General features: G+C 47.7%; 1 protein-coding gene across 3 annotated transcripts in view; it reads left to right on the top strand.

The window, feature by feature from the left end:
- Positions 1 to 21,769, top strand: part of RPL38 (ribosomal protein L38) — a 485,012-nt gene that overhangs the window by 460,657 nt on the left and 2,586 nt on the right. For 2 of the 3 annotated variants that reach the window (XM_063961175.1, XM_063961176.1), the window contains exons 2-4: positions 18,768 to 18,795; positions 18,974 to 19,034; positions 21,394 to 21,516. In XM_063961175.1, the coding sequence (XP_063817245.1) occupies positions 18,793 to 18,795; positions 18,974 to 19,034; positions 21,394 to 21,516 (187 nt within the window). In that variant the 5' untranslated portion in view covers positions 18,768 to 18,792. Of the gene's footprint in view, positions 1 to 18,519; positions 18,599 to 18,767; positions 18,796 to 18,973; positions 19,035 to 21,393; positions 21,517 to 21,769 lie in introns of those variants that run through there. The other variant, XM_063961174.1, reaches the window with a different exon arrangement.

The raw sequence follows: 21,769 nt of genomic DNA on the forward strand, positions 1-21,769 counted from the left end.
GTCGAAAAATATCATGATGCATGCCCCTTGTACTAACCCCTCATGCACATGCACGCTGCTCGTACACTTGTTCCCCCGTGCGTGCACATACCCGCAAGTTGCGTAGGATCGCTCCGGCGATCGTGCGCATGAGATGTGTATTTATGGCGGAGTTTGTGAGCGTGTAGCGTGCGACTCGATCGTAGCAAATTTAACCCAAATAGTGCATTTTGTAGTTAATATTCCCCTAGACCATGTCAGTGAGTATGATTAGTTTAAACTGTTCCTGGACAGAGAGATTCCTCTTTGCATGATAGGAAGGGTCAGATAAAGGTTGAAAGGTGGTGTCTAGTATCCAGCTGTAGGGTATTTTAAGAGTAACATTCCGGTGTTAGTTAGGAAAGGATCGCTCGCTCCTGCGTATAGTTATGTACAGAAGTAGATTATGAACATTAACTGTATTTGATGTAAATTACACATGCGGCGGGAATCCTGAGGATACCTCCCACCAGAGCAGTTGGGGAAAGACACAGCCCGCCTGTTCAAATCCACCTATGACCTTTGCTGTAATGTAGAGACACATCCCTGTGTCCAATGAACAATGAGATACAGGTACCATTGTATTGTGAATGTATGTTGTGTATATAAAGACCACTGTTGCCTGGCCAGCCTCATGTCTCTGAAGGCTTTCTACCTGATAGCTGAGGACTGGATTCCAGGTCGCGCATGCGAAAGATTCCCCACGTATGTATATTCTCTGTAGCCATTGTTCGCCATTGTTCGTTTTATTCTCTGTTGTTCTGTTAGATTTCTGTGTTAGCTTGTAGTGTATAACTTGTATTGTTTTTCCCTTTTTCTCTGAATAATCCACGGCAGTGTTAGAGCTGCTGTGGTTTTAACCAAACCCGGTGTTGTGTTTTCACTTTCCTGCAAAGGGCTCTCTTAGCGTCTCAATCGCTCAAACAGCATACACATTGTTAAGGTTATTAAGCGTTACATCATTACAGTATTTGACTACTAAGGTTTAGAGTATAAGTATATTCTTACTGTGTTTTATTAACAAGGTTTAAAGGTTATCTACTGTGTGTGCGCCCGCTGTGTGTATTCCGTACACCCAGCGCAGCGTGTGTACGCCAAGTGCGTACCACGTGCGGGACTCTGTACGCAAATAGCGTACAAAGTGCGTAGCACGTGCACGTGGTCTAGCGGCCATAGCGGCTCCACGGTAATAGTGTATAGCTTTATGTTTAAAGATAATAATTGACATTATCAATAACTAACCAAAGTCGTACTGAACCAGATAACGGTTGCAGGAAAACGAATCGCTGGGCGGGCGCCCAGCATCCTCTACAGACTACGAGAAAAGGATTTACCGGTAGGTAACCAAAATCCTATTTTCTCTTACGTCCTAGAGGATGCTGGGGTCCACATTAGTACCATGGGGATGTACCAAACCTCCCAGAACAGGAGGGAGAGCGCGGAGGCTCCTGCAGAACTGATTGACTGAACTTCAGATCATCAGAGGCCAAAGTATCGAACTTGTAAAACTTTGCAAACGTGTTCGACCCAGACCAAGTTGCAGCTCGGCAAAGTTGCAATGCTGAGACACCCTGGGCAGCCGCCCAGGAAGACTCCACCTTATGAGTAGAGTGGGCCTGAACAGATTTTGGACACGGCAGTCCTGCCGTAGAATAAGCGTGCTGGATAGTGAACCGAAATAGTCTGCTTAGAAGCAGGACACCCAATTTTCTTGGGATCATATAGGACAAACGGAAAGTCCGACTTTCTGTGACGAGAAGTTCTCTTCACATATATCTTCAGAGCCCTTACAACATCCAAGGACTTTGATGTAATTGAGGAGTCAGTAGCTACTGGCACCACAATAGGTTGGTTGATATGAAATGCCAACACAAACTTCGGAAGAAACTGCTGACGTGTCCGGAGTTTAGCTCTATCTTCGTAGAAGATCAAGTAAGGACTTTTACAGGACAAAGTCCCTAATTCCGACACACGTCTAGCAGAAGCTAAGGCCAACAACGTGACCGCCTTCCAAGTAAGAAATTTGACCTCAACCTCCTGTAGAGGTTCAAACCAATCCGACTGGAGAAACTGCAACACCACATTAAGGTCCTAAGGTGTGTAGGCAGTAGAAAGGGAGGTTGGATGTGCAGAACTCCCTTCAAAAAAGTCTAAACCTCAGGGAGGGCAGCCAATTGTTTCTGGAAGAAGATGGAGAGGGCCGAAATCTGGTCCTTCACAGATCCCAACCTCAGGCCCATATCCACACCTGCATGCAGGAAGAGGAGAAACCGTCCGAGTTAAAACTCCACCGTAGGAAACTTCTTGGATTTACACCAAGAGACATATTTCTTCCAAATACGATGGTAATGTTTAGACGTTACCCCTTTCCTATCCTGTATCAGGGTATCAGGGTAGGAATTACATTCTTCGGAATATCCCTTCCGAGCTAGTATCAGGCGTTCAACCTCCGTGCCGTCAAACGTAGCCGCGGTAAGTCTTGATAGGCGAACGGTCCCTGCAGCAGCAGATCCTCCCGAAGAGGAAGAGGCCTCGGCTCTTCCTGCAAGAGATTCAGAAGGTTCGCGTACCAAGCCCGCCTTGGCCAGTCCGGAGCAATGAGGATCGCCTGAACCCTTGATCTCCTTACAAGCTTTAGAACTCTTAGAATGAGTGGAAGAGGTGGAAACACATACACCGACCGGAACACCCACAGAGACACCAGGGCGTCCACTGCCACTGCTTGTGGGTCCCTCAACCTGGAACAATAGCGTTGAAGCTTCTTGTTGAGAAATCTGCTTCCCAGTTGTCTACTCCCGGAATGAAGATTGCTGAGAGCGCCAACGAGTTTCTTTCTGCCAAGAGGAGGATTCTTGTCACCTCCAACATTGTAGCTCTGCTCTTCGTTCCACCCTGTCGGTTTATGTAGGCCACTGTCGTTACATTGCCCAACTGCACTTGAATGGCCTGATTTCTTAGAAGAGGGGCTGCCTGAAGAAGACCGTTGTAGACGGCTCTTAGTTCCAGGATGTTGATGGGCAGCCCGGCTTCCAGACTTGACCACCTTCATTGGAATGTTTCCCCCTGAGTGACTGCATCTGTGGTTAGAAGGACCCAGTCCTAAATCCCGAACCTGCGGCCCTCCAGAAGGTGAGGCAATTGGAGCCACCAGAGGAGTGAAATCCTGGCCTTTGGCGAGAGACGAATCCTCTGGTGCATGTGGAGATGAGATCCTGACCACTTGTCCAGGAGATCCAGTTGGAAGGCCCGAGCATGGAACCTCCCGTATGGAGAGCCTCGTAAGAGGCCACCATCTTCCCAAAAGGCGAATGCAGTGATGAACTGACACCCGGGCTGACTTCAGGACATCGCGGACCATTGTTTGTATCACCAACGCCTTTTCCTGCGGAAGAAACACCCTCTGCACTTCTGTGTTGAGGAACATCCCCAGAAAAGACAACCTCTGGGTCGGTTCCAAATGTGACTTTGGGAGATTCAGAATCCAACCGTGGACTATGAGTAGTTGCGTTGTGAGAACAATGGACTGCAACAGCTTCTCCTTGGACGAAGCCTTTATCAGCAGATCGTCCAGATATGGAATGATGTTCACCCCTTATTTGCGGAGGAGAACCATCATCTCTGCCATCACCTTGGTGAACACCCTCGGTGCTGTTGAGAGGCTGAATGGCAGGGCCTGGAACTGGAAATGACAGTCCAATAATGTGAAGCCTGATGTGGCAGCCAAATCGGAATGTGGAGGTACGCAGCCTTGATATCCAGGGATACCAGGAATTCTCCCTCTTCCAGACCTGATATCACCGCCCTGAGAGACTCCATCTTGAACTCGAACTCCTTTAGAAAGGGGTTCAGTGATTTTAGGTTCAGAATGTGCCTGACCGAACCATCCGTGTTCGGTACCATGAAAAGGTTTGAATCGTAACCTGTGGTTTGTAAATGAGGAGGAACTGGTACAATGACCTGTGCCTCCACCAACTTCTGGACAGCTTCCTGTAGTTCAGTTCTGTCTGCCAGTAGAACTGGCAAGCCTGATTTGAAAAATCGGTGAGGAGGGAGATTTTGAAATTCCAGCCTGTATCCCTGGGACACCATATCTATCACCCAGGGATCCAGGCCGGACGATACCAAGACGTGACTGAACTGTCTGAGTTTCGCCCACACCGGCCCCACCTTCATGCCGCGCGGTCCACCGTCATGCGGAGGACTTTGGCGTACTTGAAGCAGGCTTTTGTTCCTGGGAACCTGCAGCAGCAGGTTTCTTGGATTTAACTCAACCTCCCCTAAAGAAGGTATTGGACGGTTTGGCCTTTCTAGGCTTGCAGGAGCAGCTGAGGGAAGAAATGGAGACTTACCCGCTGTAGCCATGGATATCCATGCATCCAAAGCTACCCCAAAGAGAGCCTGACCTGTGTAGGGACTCCACTCTTTTCCTGGATTCCGCGTCGGCAGACCACTGGCGCAGCCACAGTCCCCGACGAGCTGAAACAGACATGGAAGAGATCCCCGCAGCCATGGAACCCAGGTCTTTCATGGATTCTACCATAAAACCTGCTGAATCGTGAATGTTAAGCAAAAACAATTCAACATCCCCCCTATCCTTTGTATCCAAATCCTCTAGTAAGGTAGCCGACCACTTTACTATAGCCCTTGCAATCCATGCACTAGCAGTAGTGGGGCGTAATATGGTCCCTGAAGTAGTGTACATTGATTTAAGTGTATTATAAATTTTTCTATCAGCTGGCTCCTTTAAGGCGGTAGATCCTGGAACCAGTGCCGTAACTAGGTATGTGCGCTGTGTGCCTTGCACACAGCGCAGGATGACCTGGGGCGCAATCAGCCGGCCTCACAATCTACTCTCAGGTGATGAGTAGCTGTCAGCTCCGCCTCCCCTCACCCCAAAGCCGGAGCTATCAGTACAGCTGCATGAAGCCGCGAGTAATGCCCGACCCCCGCCAACACAGAGCCGCTATGATCTCCGCCTCCTCTCCCAGCCAAGCTGGAGCTTATAGGTCAGCAGCGCGTGAAGCTGCAATCAATGTGTGTCCTCCACCCACCCGCCACCTCTCCCAGTCAAGCCGCTGCCGGCTGCCCGACTGTGTCCTGCTGCTGAAGCCGCCGCCCGCCCATGTCCCACTGAAGCCGCCGCCCGCGCACCTATGTCCCGCTGAAGCCGCCGCTGCTGCTGAGGTCCTGGCAGCGCTGCGGCTGAGTTCTGCCTGTGAAGTGGACTCTGTCAGGAGGAGTCAGGAGCCGGCAACAGCGCTGGAAGAACGTGCACATCACGTAAGTGCCTACACAGACACTACACTACACCACACTACACTATACTATATTACACTACACTTCACTACACTATATTACACTACACTTCACTACAGTACACTACACTACACTACACTCTAAGGGGGGGGGGGGGTGTAATGGGGAATCTGCCTGCCGTACTGTGTTAAAGGGGGACTCTGCCTGCTGTAATGTGTAAAAGGGGACGCTGTCTGCCGTAACGTGTAAAAGGTGGACGCTATCTGCCATAATGTGTAAAAAAGGGAATCTGTCTGCCGTAATGTGAAAAAGGGGCAATACCTGGTGTAGTGGCGCTACTGTGCGATGTAATTTTAATAATGGAGACTACTGTGCACCATTGTATGAATTGGTATTATTTTGTGGCCACACCCCTTTCCCGTGAAGTCACGCCCCTATATTTTTGGCGCGCGCACTGCCGCCGGTTTACGTTAAGGAGGGGGGGCACCGATGCCGCTTCTTGCACACAGCGCTAAAATGTCTAGTTACGACACTGACTGGAACAGGTAAAAAAACTTTTTTTAGAGTCTGGACACAGATGCATCAACATTAAGCGAGTTTTTCCATTTTTTCATATCCTACTCAGGGAACGGAAATGCCACCTGGACCCTTTTAGGGATCTGGAATTTTTTCTCCGGGTTTTCCCATGTTTTCTCAAATATAGCATTCAATTCCTTTGACGCAGGGAAGGTTAGCGAGACTTTCTTATGTTCAGTGAAAAAAAGGCTCCTCAACCTGCTCAGGTGTGGTATCATTTATATTTAACACATCCCTGATAGCCTCTATCATTAATTGCACCCCCTTTGCAAGAGAGGCAGACCCCCGCAACACATCCCCATTACCCTCTGTGGTATCAGAATCGGTATCCATGTCATCTTGCGTGATGTTAACAAGCGCACGTTTTGGGGGGTACATAGCGGGGCGTCCTGCGGTACCAGAATCGGGCCATACTGCCATGGAGTTCTGTAATACCTGGGTTCCAGACTCATTACTCGCAACCCTGTCAGAAATCTGGGTAATCCAAGATTTGATAGAGGAAACCCATTCAGGCTCCCTTGCTGGAATCTGTGCTAAACCAGTGCTATCCTGATTACATGGAATGGGATCATCCTGTGAGGACATGTCCTCCGCAGCATATGACACAGTGTCCCTGGACATAGCTAAAGGAGACCACCAAACACTCCATACACACACACACACACACACACACACACACACACACACACACACACACACACGTGAGGACAGACAGAGTTTCCCCCCCAAGAATGGCAAGAGAGACACAGAGATTGGAGCCAACCCACACACAGGGAGATCCCTTGTCAGCGCTGACTGTGCACCTTAGTAGGATACACAGTCGTATTGCAGCCCCCCCCCCCCCCCCCCCCCTTCTACAACCCCCTGGTACCGTTTACAGATAGCTGGAGTTGCTGTGGAGGGACCTTCTTTCCTGGTCAGCGCTGTGAAGACAGGAAAATGGCTCTGAAACGCTGTTGGGTCCGCTCTGAGGAGAAGCTCTTCCCCCCAAATGGCGCTGTCTTCCCGCTCTTCTTCTGCTTATACTGTCCTGAGGATTTAGTGCTGGCTGAGATCCTGGGACCCCGACAGGCATCTGGACCAGTGTAGGGTGTAGCGCTGGCTCAGGGCGCCCCTCACAGTGCTGCACCATGTACCGCTGAGCAATCCCCGGAGCGCAGTTAATACTGCGCTCCTACCCTGTTGCTGCCATCTTCACACCGACCCCCCGCTTGCTAGGGGGGTCGGTGACTCACTCGCCACTGATTCTGCAGCTGTACAAGGAGCTGGCGGCATGCTGCTAGGGCGAGCGGTCCCCTGTGGCGGAGAACAATCAGACCCGTCTGGAGCTCAGTATCCAGTCAGCGGAGACAGTGGCTCAGACCCCGCGGGGCGGACACTGCTATCCCCCTCAGTCCCTCGCTGCAGGGAGGCTGTTGCCAGCAGCCTCCCTGTAAAACAAAAAACTCTAAAACAACATTTTACTAGGAAAACTCAGGAGAGCTCCCCTAGTTGTGACCGGCTCCACCTGGCACATTTTCTAAACTGAGTCTGATAGGAGGGGCATAGAGGGTAGAGCCAGCCCACACTCTCAAACTCTTAAAGTGCCAATGGCTCCTAGTGGACCCGTCTATAACCCATGGTACTAATGTGGACCCCAGCATCCTCTAGGACAGGCATGTCCAAACTGCTGCCCTCCAGCTGTTGAGAAACTATACATCCCAGCATGCCCTGACACAGCTTTAGCAGGCACATTTTCTAAACTGAGTCTGATAGGAGGGGCATAGAGAGTAGAGCCAGCCCACACTCTCAAACTCTTAAAGTGCCAATGGCTCCTAGTGGACCCGTCTATAACCAATGGTACTAATGTGGACCCCAGCATCCTCTAGGACAGGCATGTCCAAACTGCTGCCCTCCAGCTGTTGAGAAACTATACATCCCAGCATGCCCTGACACAGCTTTAGCATTCTCTGACAGCAAAACTGTGTCAGGGCATGCTGGGATATGTAGTTTCACAACAGCTGGAGGGCCGCAGTTTGGACATGCCTGCTCTAGGACGTACGAGAATACATTCCTGTGCTGATAGCACTAGGCTATTCCACACACCTGGGTGATGAGTGTGGGGTAATAAAGTGGTTCATATAATAAAATATCTACATTTTACTGGTGTACTACAGGTTCCAGCAAGCGCTGCCATGCCCAAGTAGAATGGCTTCATGGGTCATGCTGGCACTTGGTGAGCCACATTTACCAGCATGCCCTGGCACTTAGGATCCACTGGAACTTGCAGTGCACCTTTAAAAAAAAATAGTACAACAGTACACATACACTGAAAATTGTAATAATTAATTGATAAAAACTGCTCCCTAATAGGCCCTACACACTCGGCGATGTGCAGCCGAGCTGCCCGACCGCCGATACGGGCGACCCGGCGGTGGGGGGGCAGTGACGGGGTGAGTGAAGTTTCTTCACTCCCCCGTCACCCTGCTCCGTAGACTTGCAGGCAAATATGGACGATCTCGTCCATATTGGCCTGCATGCACAGCCGACATAGCACCAGCGATGAACGAGCGCGGGGCCGCGCATCGTTCATCGCTGGTGCTTCCACACTGCACGATATGAACGTTATCTCGTTCATTAATGAACGAGATCGTTCATATCGTGCAGTGATATCGGCATGTGTGTAGGGCCCATAAGACTTTCAGGTGCAATTCTGGCGAGTTACAAACTCAATGTCTATTACATCTGGTAAGATGTATGTTTTAACATGATTGCAAATTGCAGCCAGGAATGTCTCATTCTGGAAGGTTCTGAGCACTCTGAGGCCATTTGTATTTTCTATTACATACCACGACTTTCAACTCACTGAAATAAATTCCTGAAAAGCAAAATGGTTCACAAATCGGAGGTGTCTGCCACCCCAAATTGTACAAATAGAATCTACTTCTTATATACATGCTGCTGCTTTAATCAAAGGTAGAATGAAATCTAAAAATAAAGCATAATCAAAAGCAAGATGGAGGTTAAGGGGGAAATTCAATTAGAAGAGGATAAACATTGGGAGTGAAGGGGGTAATTCTGAGTTGATCGCAGCAGGAAATTGTTTTGGGTTCGACCGCGTTTTGGCAAAACCTCACCGAATTTTTTTTGTCGGATTCGGGTGTGTTTTGGATTCGGGTGTTTTTTTCAAAAAACCCTAAAAAACAGCTTAAATCATAGAATTTGGGGGTCATTTTGATCCCAAAGTATTATTAACCTCAAAAACCATAATTTCCACTCATTTTCAGTCTATTCTGAATACCTCACACCTCACAATATTATTTTTAGTCCTAAAATTTGCACCGAGGTAGCTGTGTGAGTAAGATAAGCGACCCTAGTGGCCGACACAAACACCGGGCCCATCTAGGAGTGGCACTGCAGTGTCACGCAGGATGGCCCTTCCAAAAAACACTCCCCAAACAGCACATGACGCAAAGAAAAAAAAGGCGCAATGAGGTAGCTGTGTGAGTAAGATAAGCGACCCTAGTGGCTGACACAAACACCTGGCCCATCTAGGAGTGGCACTGCAGTGTCACGCAGGATGGCCCTTCAAAAAAACACTCCCCAAACAGCACATGACGCAAAGAAGAAAAAAAAGAGGCGCAATGAGGTAGCTGTGTGACTAAGCTCAGCGACCCTAGTGGCCGACACAAACACCTGGCCCATCTAGGAGTGGCACTGCAGTGTCACGCAGGATGGCCCTTCCAAAAAACACTCCCCAAACAGCACATGACGCAAAGAAAAAAAGAGGCGCAATGAGGTAGCTGTGTGAGTAAGATAAGCGACCCTAGTGGCCGACACAAACACCGGGCCCATCTAGGAGTGGCACTGCAGTGTCATGCAGGATGGCCCTTCCAAAAAACACTCCCCAAACAGCACATGACGCAAAGAAAAAAAGAGGCGCAATGAGGTAGCTGTGTGAGTAAGATAAGCGACCCTAGTGGCCGACACAAACACCGGGCCCATCTAGGAGTGGCACTGCAGTGTCACGCAGGATGGCCCTTCCAAAAAACACTCCCCAAACAGCACATGACGCAAAGAAAAATTAAAGAAGAAAGAGGTGCAAGATGGAATTGTCCCACCCACCCTTATGTTGTATAAACAGGACATGCACACTTTAACCAACCCATCATTTCAGTGACAGGGTCTGCCACACGACTGTGACTGAAATGACGGGTTGGTTTGGACCCCCACCGAAAAAGAAGCAATTAATCTCTCCTTGCACAAACTGGCTCTACAGAGGCAAGATGTCCACCTCATCATCATCCTCCGATATATCACCGTGTACATCCCCCTCCTCACAGATTATCAATTCGTCCCCACTGGAATCCACCATCTCAGCTCCCTGTGTACTTTGTGGAGGCAATTGCTGCTGGTCAATGTCTCCACGGAGGAATTGATTATAATTCATTTTAATGAACATCATCTTCTCCACATTTTCTGGAAGTAACCTCGTACGCCGATTGCTGACAAGGTGAGCGGCGGCACTAAACACTCTTTCGGAGTACACACTTGTGGGAGGGCAACTTAGGTAGAATAAAGCCAGTTTGTGCAAGGGCCTCCAAATTGCCTCTTTTTCCTGCCAGTATAAGTACGGACTGTGTGACGTGCCTACTTGGATGCGGTCACTCATATAATCCTCCACCATTCTTTCAATGGGGAGAGAATCATATGCAGTGACAGTAGACGACATGTCCGTAATCGTTGACAGGTCCTTCAGTCCGGACCAGATGTCAGCATCAGCAGTCGCTCCAGACTGCCCTGCATCACCGCCAGCGGGTGGGCTCGGAATTCTGAGCCTTTTCCTCGCACCCCCAGTTGCGGGAGAATGTGAAGGAGGAGATGTTGACAGGTCGCGTTCCGCTTGACTTGACAATTTTCTCACCAGCAGGTCTTTGAACCCCAGCAGACTTGTGTCTGCCGGAAAGAGAGATCCAAGGTAGGTTTTAAATCTAGGATCGAGCACGGTGGCCAAAATGTAGTGCTCTGATTTCAACAGATTGACCACCCGTGAATCCTTGTTAAGCGAATTAAGGGCTCCATCCACAAGTCCCACATGCCTAGCGGAATCGCTCCGTGTTAGCTCCTCCTTCAATGTCTCCAGCTTCTTCTGCAAAAGCCTGATGAGGGGAATGACCTGACTCAGGCTGGCAGTGTCTGAACTGACTTCACGTGTGGCAAGTTCAAAGGGCAGCAGAACCTTGCACAACGTTGAAATCATTCTCCACTGCGCTTGAGACAGGTGCATTCCACCTCCTATATCGTGCTGAATTGTATAGGCTTGAATGGCCTTTTGCTGCTCCTCCAACCTCTGAAGCATATATAGGGTTGAATTCCACCTCGTTACCACTTCTTGCTTCAGATGATGGCAGGGCAGGTTCAGGCGTTTTTGGTGTTGCTCCAGTCTTCTGTACGTGGTGCCTGTACGCCGAAAGTGTCCCGCAATTCTTCTGGCCACCGACAGCATCTCTTGCACGCCCCTGTCGTTTTTTAAAAAATTCTGCACCACCAAATTCACGGTATGTGCAAAACATGGGACGTGCTGGAATTTGCCCAGATTTAATGCACACACAATATTGCTGGCGTTGTCCGATGCCACAAATCCACAGGAGAGTCCAATTGGGGTAAGCCATTCCGCGATGATCTTCCTCAGTTGCCGTAAGAGGTTTTCAGCTGTGTGCGTATTCTGGAAACCGGTGATACAAAGCGTAGCCTGCCTAGGAAAGAGTTGGCGTTTGCGAGATGCTGCTACTGGTGCCGCCGCTGCTGTTCTTGCGGCGGGAGTCCATACATCTACCCAGTGGGCTGTCACAGTCATATAGTCCTGACCCTGCCCTGCTCCACTTGTCCACATGTCCGTGGTTAAGTGGACATTGGGTACAGCTGCATTTTTTAGGACACTGGTGACTCTTTTTCTGAGGTCTGTGTACATTTTCGGTATCGCCTGCCTAGAGAAATGGAACCTAGATGGTATTTGGTACCGGGGACACAGTACCTCCAACAAGTCTCTAGTTGGCTCTGCAGTAATGATGGATACCGGAACCACGTTTCTCACCACCAAGGATGCCAAGGCCTCAGTTATCCGCTTTACAGCAGGATGACTGCTGTGATATTTCATCTTCCTCGCAAAGGACTGTTGGACAGTCAATTGCTTGGTGGAAGTAGTAAAAGTGGTCTTACGATTTCCCCTCTGGGATGACCATCCACTCCCAGCAGCAACAACAGCAGCGCCAGCAGCAGTAGGCGTTACACGCAAGGATGCATTGGAGGAATCCCAGGCAGGAGAGGAATCGTCAGAATTGCCAGTGACATGGCCTGCAGGACTATTGGCATTCCTGGGGAAGGAGGAAATTGACACTGAGGGAGTTGTTGGGGTGGTTTGCGTGAGCTTGGTTACAAGAGGAAGGGATTTACTGGTCAGTGGACTGCTTCCGCTGTCGCCCAAAGTTTTTGAACTTGTCACTGACTTATTATGAATGCGCTGCAGGTGACGTATAAGGGAGGATGTTCCGAGGTGGTTAACGTCCTTACCCCTACTTATTACAGCTTGACAAAGGCAACACACGGCTTGACAAATGTTGTCCGCATTTCTGTTGAAATACTTCCACACCGAAGAGCTGATTTTTTTGGTATTTTCACCAGGCATGTCAACGGCCATATTCCTCCCACGGACAACAGGTGTCTCCCCGGGTGCCTGACTTAAACAAACCACCTCACCATCAGAATCCTCCTTGTCAATTTCCTCCCCAGCGCCAGCAACACCCATATCCTCCTCATCCTGGTGTACTTCAACACTGACATCTTCAATCTGACTATCAGGAACTGGACTGCGGGTGCTCCTTCCAGCACTTGCAGGGGGCGTGCAAATGGTGGAAGGCGCATGCTCTTCACGTCCAGTGTTGGGAAGGTCAGGCATCGCAACCGACACAATTGGACTCTCCTTGTGGATTTGGGATTTCGAAGAACGCACAGTTCTTTGCGGTGCTTTTGCCAGCTTGAGTCTTTTCATTTTTCTAGCGAGAGGCTGAGTGCTTCCATCCTCATGTGAAGCTGAACCACTAGCCATGAACATAGGCCAGGGCCTCAGCCATTCCTTGCCACTCCGTGTGGTAAATGGCATATTGGCAAGTTTACGCTTCTCCTCCGACAATTTTATTTTAGATTTTGGAGTCCTTTTTTTACTGATATTTGGTGTTTTGGATTTTACATGCTCTGTACTATGACATTGGGCATCGGCCTTGGCAGACGACGTTGCTGGCATTTCATCGTCTCGGCCATGACTAGTGGCAGCAGCTTCAGCACGAGGTGGAAGTGGATCTTGATCTTTCCCTAATTTTGGAACCTCAACATTTTTGTTCTCCATATTTTAATAGGCACAACTAAAAGGCACCTCAGGTAAACAATGGAGATGGATGGATACTAGTATACTTATGGATGGACGAGCGACTGCCGACACAGAGGTAGCTACAGCCGTGGACTACCGTACTGTGTCTGCTGCTAATATAGACTGGATGATAATGAGATGAAATCAATATATATTATATCACACTAGTACTGCAGCCGGACAGGTAGATATATTTATTATGTAATGACTGATGACGGACCTGCTGGACACTGTCAGCTCAGCAGCACCGCAGACTGCTACAGTAAGCTACTATAGTAGTATGTATAAAGAAGAAAGAAAAAAAAAACACGGGTAGGTGGTATACAATTATGGATGGACGAGCGACTGCCGACACAGAGGTAGCTACAGCCGTGGACTACCGTACTGTGTCTGCTGCTAATATAGACTGGATGATAATGAGATGAAATCAATATATATTATATCACACTAGTACTGCAGCCGGACAGGTAGATATATTTATTATGTAATGACTGATGACGGACCTGCTGGACACAGTCAGCTCAGCAGCACCGCAGACTGCTACAGTAAGCTACTATAGTAGTATGTATAAAGAAGAAAGAAAAAAAAAAACACGGGTAGGTGGTATACAATTATGGATGGACGAGCGACTGCCGACACAGAGGTAGCTACAGCCGTGGACTACCGTACTGTGTCTGCTGCTAATATAGACTGGATGATAATGAGATGAAATCAATATATATAAATAATATCACTAGTACTGCAGCCGGACAGGTATATATATTTATTATGTAATGACTGATGACGGACCTGCTGGACACTGTCAGCTCAGCAGCACCGCAGACTGCTACAGTAAGCTACTATAGTAGTATGTATAAAGAAGAAAGAAAAGAAAAAAACCACGGGTAGGTGGTATACAATTATGGATGGACGAGCGACTGCCGACACAGAGGTAGCTACAGCCGTGGACTACCGTACTGTGTCTGCTGCTAATATAGACTGGATGATAATGAGATGAAATCAATATATATATATATATATAATATCACTAGTACTGCAGCCGGACAGGTATATATATTTATTATGTAATGACTGATGACGGACCTGCTGGACACTGTCAGCTCAGCAGCACCGCAGACTGCTACAGTAAGCTACTATAGTAGTATGTATAAAGAAGAAAGAAAAAAAAAAAAAACGGGTAGGTGGTATACAATTATGGATGGACGAGCGACTGCCGACACAGAGGTAGCTACAGCCGTGGACTACCATACTGTGTCTGCTGCTAATATAGACTGGATGATAATGAGATGAAATCAATATATATAATATCACTAGTACTGCAGCCGGACAGGTATATATATTTATTATGTAATGACTGATGACGGACCTGCTGGACACTGTCAGCTCAGCAGCACCGCAGACTGCTACAGTAAGCTACTATAGTAGTATGTATAAAGAAGAAAGAAAAGAAAAAAACCACGGGTAGGTGGTATACAATATTATATATATATTATATACAATTATATATATATATATATATATATATATATATTAAACTGGTGGTGACTGGTGGTCAGGTCACTGGTCACACTATCAGCAACTTGCAAGTAGTACTCCTAAGCAGACAATCACAATATATATTATACTGGTGGTCAGTGTGGTCACAATGGCAGTGTGGCACTCTGGCAGCAAAAGTGTGCACTGTACGTTATATGTACTCCTGAGTCCTGCTCTCAGACTCTAACTGCTCCCCACTGTCAGTGTCTCCCCCACAAGTCAGATAATATACAGTCACACTATCTATTACTTCAGCAAGTAACTAGTACTCCTCCTAATGCTCCCCAAAATTACTACTGTGTCTCTCTCTACTGTCTCACTCTCTTCTCTATAAACGGAGAGGACGCCAGCCACGTCCTCTCCCTATGAATCTCAATGCACGTGTGAAAATGGCGGCGACGCGCGGCTCCTTATATAGAATCCGAGTCTCGCGATAGAATCCGAGCCTCGCGAGAATCCGACAGCGGGATGATGACGTTCGGGCGCGCTCGGGTTAACCGAGCAAGGCGGGAAGATCCGAGTCGCTCGGACCCGTGTAAAAAAACATGAAGTTCGGGCGGGTTCGGATTCCGAGGAACCGAACACGCTCATCCCTAAGTGAAACCTGTGTGTTTTCGGGAGCCACGAACCCCGTTTTCGGCCGATAACTGGGCTGTTTTCAGGGGATTATTTTCTCCAGGGATTATTAATCCCTGATAAAAACGCTTCTTTTACTGGTTTATCAGGAATAACTGAATAGCCCTGGTTGAATTCCACCCTTACTGTGAATCACCAGCTAGATTTTTTTTATGTAAATTTGGGCTGTAAAAAAATATCTTAGCTAAAGCATATATATAAAGCTTGTACTGTATCCATGCTATTAACAAATACTGTAGTTAATTTTTACTGCAATTCTGTTCATTACTTTATTACTAACTAACTCCATGTAGCTCAGGGTACTATGTAGTTAGTGAGCGTTTCTTAGCACTACATTCTGTTTTACCAAGTATATAACACCTCTGAATCATACCTCCCAACATGACCCCCTCCAGGAGGGACACAATGCTCTGCTTCTGGACTTTCCTCTTAATTTATAATTGCTGGCACCTGTGTTGAACAGGTTAATGGATAAGAAAGGTGTTTCAGCACAGGTGATGGCAATCATAGATTAAGAGGGAAGTCCAGGAGCAGAGCATTTTGTCCCTCCTGGAGAGGGCCATGTTGGGAGGTATGCTGAATGCTGTTTACATTATATTTTGGACTATCAATGCATTAGAGCATTTAAAAGTTATCTGTGAAACAAGAAGCAGGCTTTTGTCTTAATGCAGATTTATTTGATTTGTTTGCTCTATAGATGATACAAATGCTTAAGGGCTCTATACTTTAGCTGGGTACATGCCTATAGCTGCGGGTCGTTATCCTTTATCTTTATCAACTGAACATGCAGTCCAATTTACGCTATATATTTCATGACTCCATGCTCAAGTATGGGAGGGGAGACGTCACTGAACGATATTGTTCACTATCATACCTCCCAACATGACCCTCTCCAGGAGGGACACAATGCTCTGCTCCTGGACTTCCCTCTTAATGTATGCTTGCCATCACCTGTGCTGAAACGGGTGGTCTTCAGGTTGCCGACTGTCGGGATCCCGGCGCACAGTATACCGGCGCCGGAATCCCGACAGCCGGCATACCAACATTTTTTCTCCCTCGTGGGGGTCCATGACCCTCCTAGAGGAAGAATAAATAGCGTGGCGTGTGTAGCGCGCCACCGAGCCCCCAAGGGGCTCATTTGCGCTCGCCACGCTGTCGGTATGCCGGCGGTCGGGCTTCCGGCGCTGGTATGCTGGTCGCCGGGAGCCCAGCCTTCGGCATACCATACCACACCCACTGAAACACCTTTCTTATCCATTAACCTGTTCAAAGCAGGTGCTGGCAATCAAAAATTAAGAAAAAAGTCCAGAAGCAGAGCACTGTGTCCCTCCTGGAGAGGGTCATGTTGTGAGCTATGCACTATATCGTTCAGTGTGTATGTTCTATATCAGTGGTTCTCAAACTCGGTCCTCAGGACCCCACACGGTGCATGTTTTGCAGGTAACCCAGGAAGTGCACAGGTGTATTAATTATTCACTGACACATTTTAAAAGGTCCACAGGTGGAGCAAATTATTTCACTTGCGATTCTGTGAGGAGACCTGCAAAACATGCACTGTGTGGGGTCCTGAGGACCGAGTTTGAGAACCTGTGTTCTATATCGTTCATTCTGCAGCTGGAGAAATTTAAAGTGAAATCTTTATCTTTAAGGGTTCAAAATCTTCTACTGTGTACCAGCCTTTACAGTTAAAGACAATATAGGACAAGTACATATACATAGCTGCATCGGCAGATGGCACTGAAATAAATACATATGTATTAGGGTGGAAGAAAATCAAGGGATTTGGGGGGTAATTCCAAGTTGATCGCAGCAGGAAATTTTTTAGCAGTTGGGCAAAACCATGTGCACTGCAGGGGGGGCAGATATAACATGTGCAGAGAGAGTTAGATTTGGATGTGATGTGTTCAATCTGCAATCTAAATTGCAGTGTAAAAATAAAGCAGCCAGTATTTAACCTGCACGGAAACAAAATAACCCACCCAAATCTAACTCTCTCTGCACATGTTATATCTGCCTCCCCTGCAGTGCAGATGGTTTTGCCCAACTGCTAAAAAATTTCCTGCTGCGATCAACTTGGAATTACCCCCTTGGTGCTGTCGAAGGGAGTATGGAGTGCTAGTGATGGTGTAACTAACACAGGAAATTAGTTAGAACATAACTGTAGAGCAATGGTGCCAAATGCTATCACATAATTTTACGTCCCGCGGGCAGGGGTCCTTTTGCAGCCATGTTGGCAGGGGTTAACTTGGAGCGGAACTGCGTCCCCGGCGTTCCGCCTCCATCCACCTACGGTGACGTTGCCCCACTGTCTGCACCGCCCACCGACACCCACGAGTCATGGCCAGCAGCCACGGAGCCCTCACAGCCAGCCCTTAATGCCGCAGCCCTGACTCCTGAAGCAGCATGCCCACGAAGGAGCATCCTGCTAAAGTAAGTCTCTGGGGCATGCTGCGCAGGGGATTGGGTGCAATGGGGGCATTATGTGTATCAGGCACTATACTGGGGGCATTAGTATCTCCTTTGTGTAACTGGCATAGTGGGGGCAAAAGAATATTCTGAAATATGGAATAATCCATTATCCAAAATGCTTCTGATACCAATCATTTTGCTCAAGGGATACTCGACATCTATCTATCGTTCTTGTTCTTGCAGCCCACACAAGACTTGGAGCTTGATAATTCGGCCTAGTTGGTATTTTAAGTTTGACATGCCTGCTGTAGAGGTATTTGGTTATGGTTGATTCTATATCGGAGTGGGAGAAGTACCTAGGGGAGGAGACACGTTACCAGGGGGAGGAGCTACAGGCGAACAGGGTACACGAAATGTACGCTCGCCACGCTTCGGGCTCGGTGGCTCACCCTGCTCCGCTCGCCACCAGATTACTAAAGGTAATAGTTGGTGGCGTGGATAGTAGAGGAACTATCCCGCTGACATAGCTCCTCCCCCTAGTGTCGTGGCTCCTCCCCCTGACGGAAAAGGTCCCTTAGCCCACTTGAATCTAGCATCAACCATACGAATACGAGGCTAAAGAACACAAGGAACGGAAACACTTCCGGGTAAAAGCGCGTGTGTGTTTATTCTTGCTTTTTGACCTGCTGCGGCTGCCGTCCTGCCTTTAAGTCCCGGAAGCCGGAAGTGACGCTCCTTTCTGTTCTGCTTCCCAGAGACTGCACGGTGAGTGTTCGGTGCGGAGAATCCGCCTCCATCCTCGGGCTGGGTCGCGGACGGTGGGTGGGTTGCTGTGTGCGGGGCGATCTCTGCGGCCGGTGGTGCCAGTCGTGGTGTTATTTGGGTGTGAAGGATAGCTGATACTTATAGCTCTGACTACTGTGTTCGCCCTACAGGTCACTGGAAAACAGCGCTGCAGCATGGTGAGTTTTCCCGACGCTCTGTTTCTCTGTACCCTCTTGTCTGGTAAAGGTTGTGCTGGACCTTGTAGTTCTCCCCACCCCCTCCCACAAGGTGTAGGATTTAATTGCCCGTTGTCTACCCCTGGCAGCCGCCCTCCCCGTCTCCATGGCTTAATGCTGTCTCCTACCTCTCTTGTAGCCTCGCAAAATTGAAGAGATCAAGGACTTCTTGCTGACAGCCAGGAGAAAGGATGCAAAATGTAAGTAACAGCATCTATCCGCTTCATGCAGGCCCAGATCTAATGTGTGTAGGGAGGAAGCAGTGCTCCTGACCCGTGTATCTCTAATGGTGGTTCTGCTAACAAGGCATTAACACTACTGTGACTGCTCTGGCGCTGTTTACAGGAGGCAGATGTTAGTAGTTTATGGGATGTGTTTCTATTTATCTGTAGTTCTTAATCTGCAGTCTTAACATTCTGGTCCTGAAGCTGTCCTCCACTGAGTCAGATGTTTAATTGAAACTCCTGCAAATTGACTTTTTGGTCAGCAAGTTGATGGGTATGGTAGGGGGAGAATTTACTATGCCTAACTGCATTACTCTTCTGGCTTTCTTTTTTGTTACTCTTATTGGCCCTTGTGTTTCACTCTCATACTTCTTACATCACTGTTAGTGTTTCCTCGTGCATCTAGCCTCGGGTTGCGGTCACTAGGTCGACATGCATTGGGTCGGCCACTAAAGGTCGACAGGGTGTCTAGGTCGACGGGTTTTTCACAATTTAAAAAAAAAAAATTGACTTTTTTCCATACTTTACGATCCACGTGGACTATTAATAGGAATGGTAATCCTGTGCCGAGCGCAGCGAGGCACCTTGCCCGAAGCATGGCGAGCCATGCGAGTGGACGCGGTGCACTAATTGGGGTTCCCCGTCACATTACGAAGAAAACTGCACCAAAAAAAAGTTTTTAAAAAAAAGTTTTTAAAAAAAACCATGTCGACCTTTTCACCTGTCGACCTTGCACATGTCAACCGAACGATCCTGATGACCTAGACGCCATGTCGACCTAACGACTTATACCCCTAGCCTCAATATGCCACATGGAGTGGGTGACTCGAGGTCCTGTGCAACAGCTAGCATCAAGTGTTTCTTCTTGTTGTGTTAGGACACTCGGATGCTGTGCTGAGTTGATGTGCAATATTTCTACATCAGCACTGTTCATACTGCACACAGGTGCAGTGTCAGCGCTTGGAGATGTCCTATCTAATCGCCAGATCTCCCTTGAGCATTGGCCGACGGCCTGCGTGTGGAGGGTGGTGCTGGGATGGTCTCTGTCCACAGCTGGCACTGCAGAGGGGGATCTCCCTCCCTGGTGACAGCTATACAGACACTGTTCAGATCTTTTTTAATTTTGGCCAAATCATCACTGTAAATGGGTTCCGGGTCAGATGACCAGGGTTTCCTGTTTACACTGCCCCTTAGCCCGGGTTCAACAAAGCAAGCTCCCGAGTAACTGGACCTGGCTTTATATTTGGGGTTAATGCGTGTTCACGTGCAAAACTCACTTTTTTTTTTAAGGCTGTGTAGAAGGGATTATGTCTCATGCAACAAAGCGTATCATCCATTGTGTAATACCTTCAGCCTGTGTATATGGAACATAAATGCATTGTGTTTTAGACTTGAGTCCTATCCCCAAGATATCTCATAATGGAACACAAATATCTGGCATCTAGAATAGTTACAAGCATTTTTGGATATGGAAGACATAATAAATATTGGTGGTGGGGAATTTTACAGTTTCTTGTATAGTGCAGCATATCCCGTTGCGCTTTACAATTGGAACAGGGATAGAACAAAACTGATTAAAAAAAAAAAACAGACTTGGGGGGGATATTCAATTACCCGCACATACTGTGTGTGTGTTTGGGTGAAAATTCACTTTTTTAACAGATGAGCTAATCGACTAGCCAGACTGCAAAACCCGAAGTAACATCGTGGGTTTTTGCACCCGATGTCTCTTTGGGGCTAATTGAATATCCCTCTTGGAGGCAGGAAGGCCCTGCTCGCAAGCTTACACTCTATATAAATCTCTACTTATCTGTATACCTCAGTAGGGGACCAACCCATAACGGGGTCAAGGTCCCTTCTTGAAAGCTTACAATCTTGATGGAAATAGGTATTTGATACAATAAGATAAAAGCTATATACTACAATGTCCCAAACTGATGGAAAGTGACAGAACTTTAATTGCAGTCTTCACTTGTGCTCTGCCCATCTGCACAGTACCTTTTACTTGCATACATCTCAGCACAAGTCCAGTGTCTGCAAAAATGAGTGCTACATATGAGCAATACAAAACACTTCCAGCTCAGCTCATTTTCTCTCACTGCAGTGGAGTAGCCGGAGTCAATTGGTGTGTGATCATTTAGTGTTTGGTAATTATCAGTTTCTTGTATAGCGCAGCAAATTCCGTTGCGCTTTATAATTGGTTATGTGCAAGAGTGTCTGTCTGATTTAGCAGACCCTATATGGCATTTAATGTTCAGTGTCCAGTCTAGGCTTTAGATATTGGTCAAAGCTTTTAATGTTTGTGCATGAATATATTCATATCTTTTTACTGTAGCTGTCAAGATTAAGAAGAACAAGGATAATGTGAAGTTCAAGGTGCGCTGCAGCAAGTACCTGTACACTTTAGTCATCACAGACAAAGAGAAGGCAGAAAAGCTCAAACAGTCTCTTCCCCCTGGTGAGTGATCCTTCCAACATTTTGCTTAACTTTATCTTTTTCAGAAAAGACAGTCTAGAGCAGTGATTTTCAACCTTTTCTAACTCGTGGCACACCGAACAATATTTTTAAATTGCCAAGGCACACCATCAGTCCCCCACGGGGAAAAAAAGACGGCCCCCCACAGTAAAACAAAAAGCCCACACACAGGCCTCCACAGAAAAAAACGATTACATTATTCCCCATAGAAAAAGCAATCACATTGCACCCTACA

This window comes from Pseudophryne corroboree, chromosome 3 (assembly GCF_028390025.1).
Source record: "Pseudophryne corroboree isolate aPseCor3 chromosome 3, aPseCor3.hap2, whole genome shotgun sequence".
NCBI lineage: Eukaryota > Metazoa > Chordata > Amphibia > Anura > Myobatrachidae > Pseudophryne > Pseudophryne corroboree.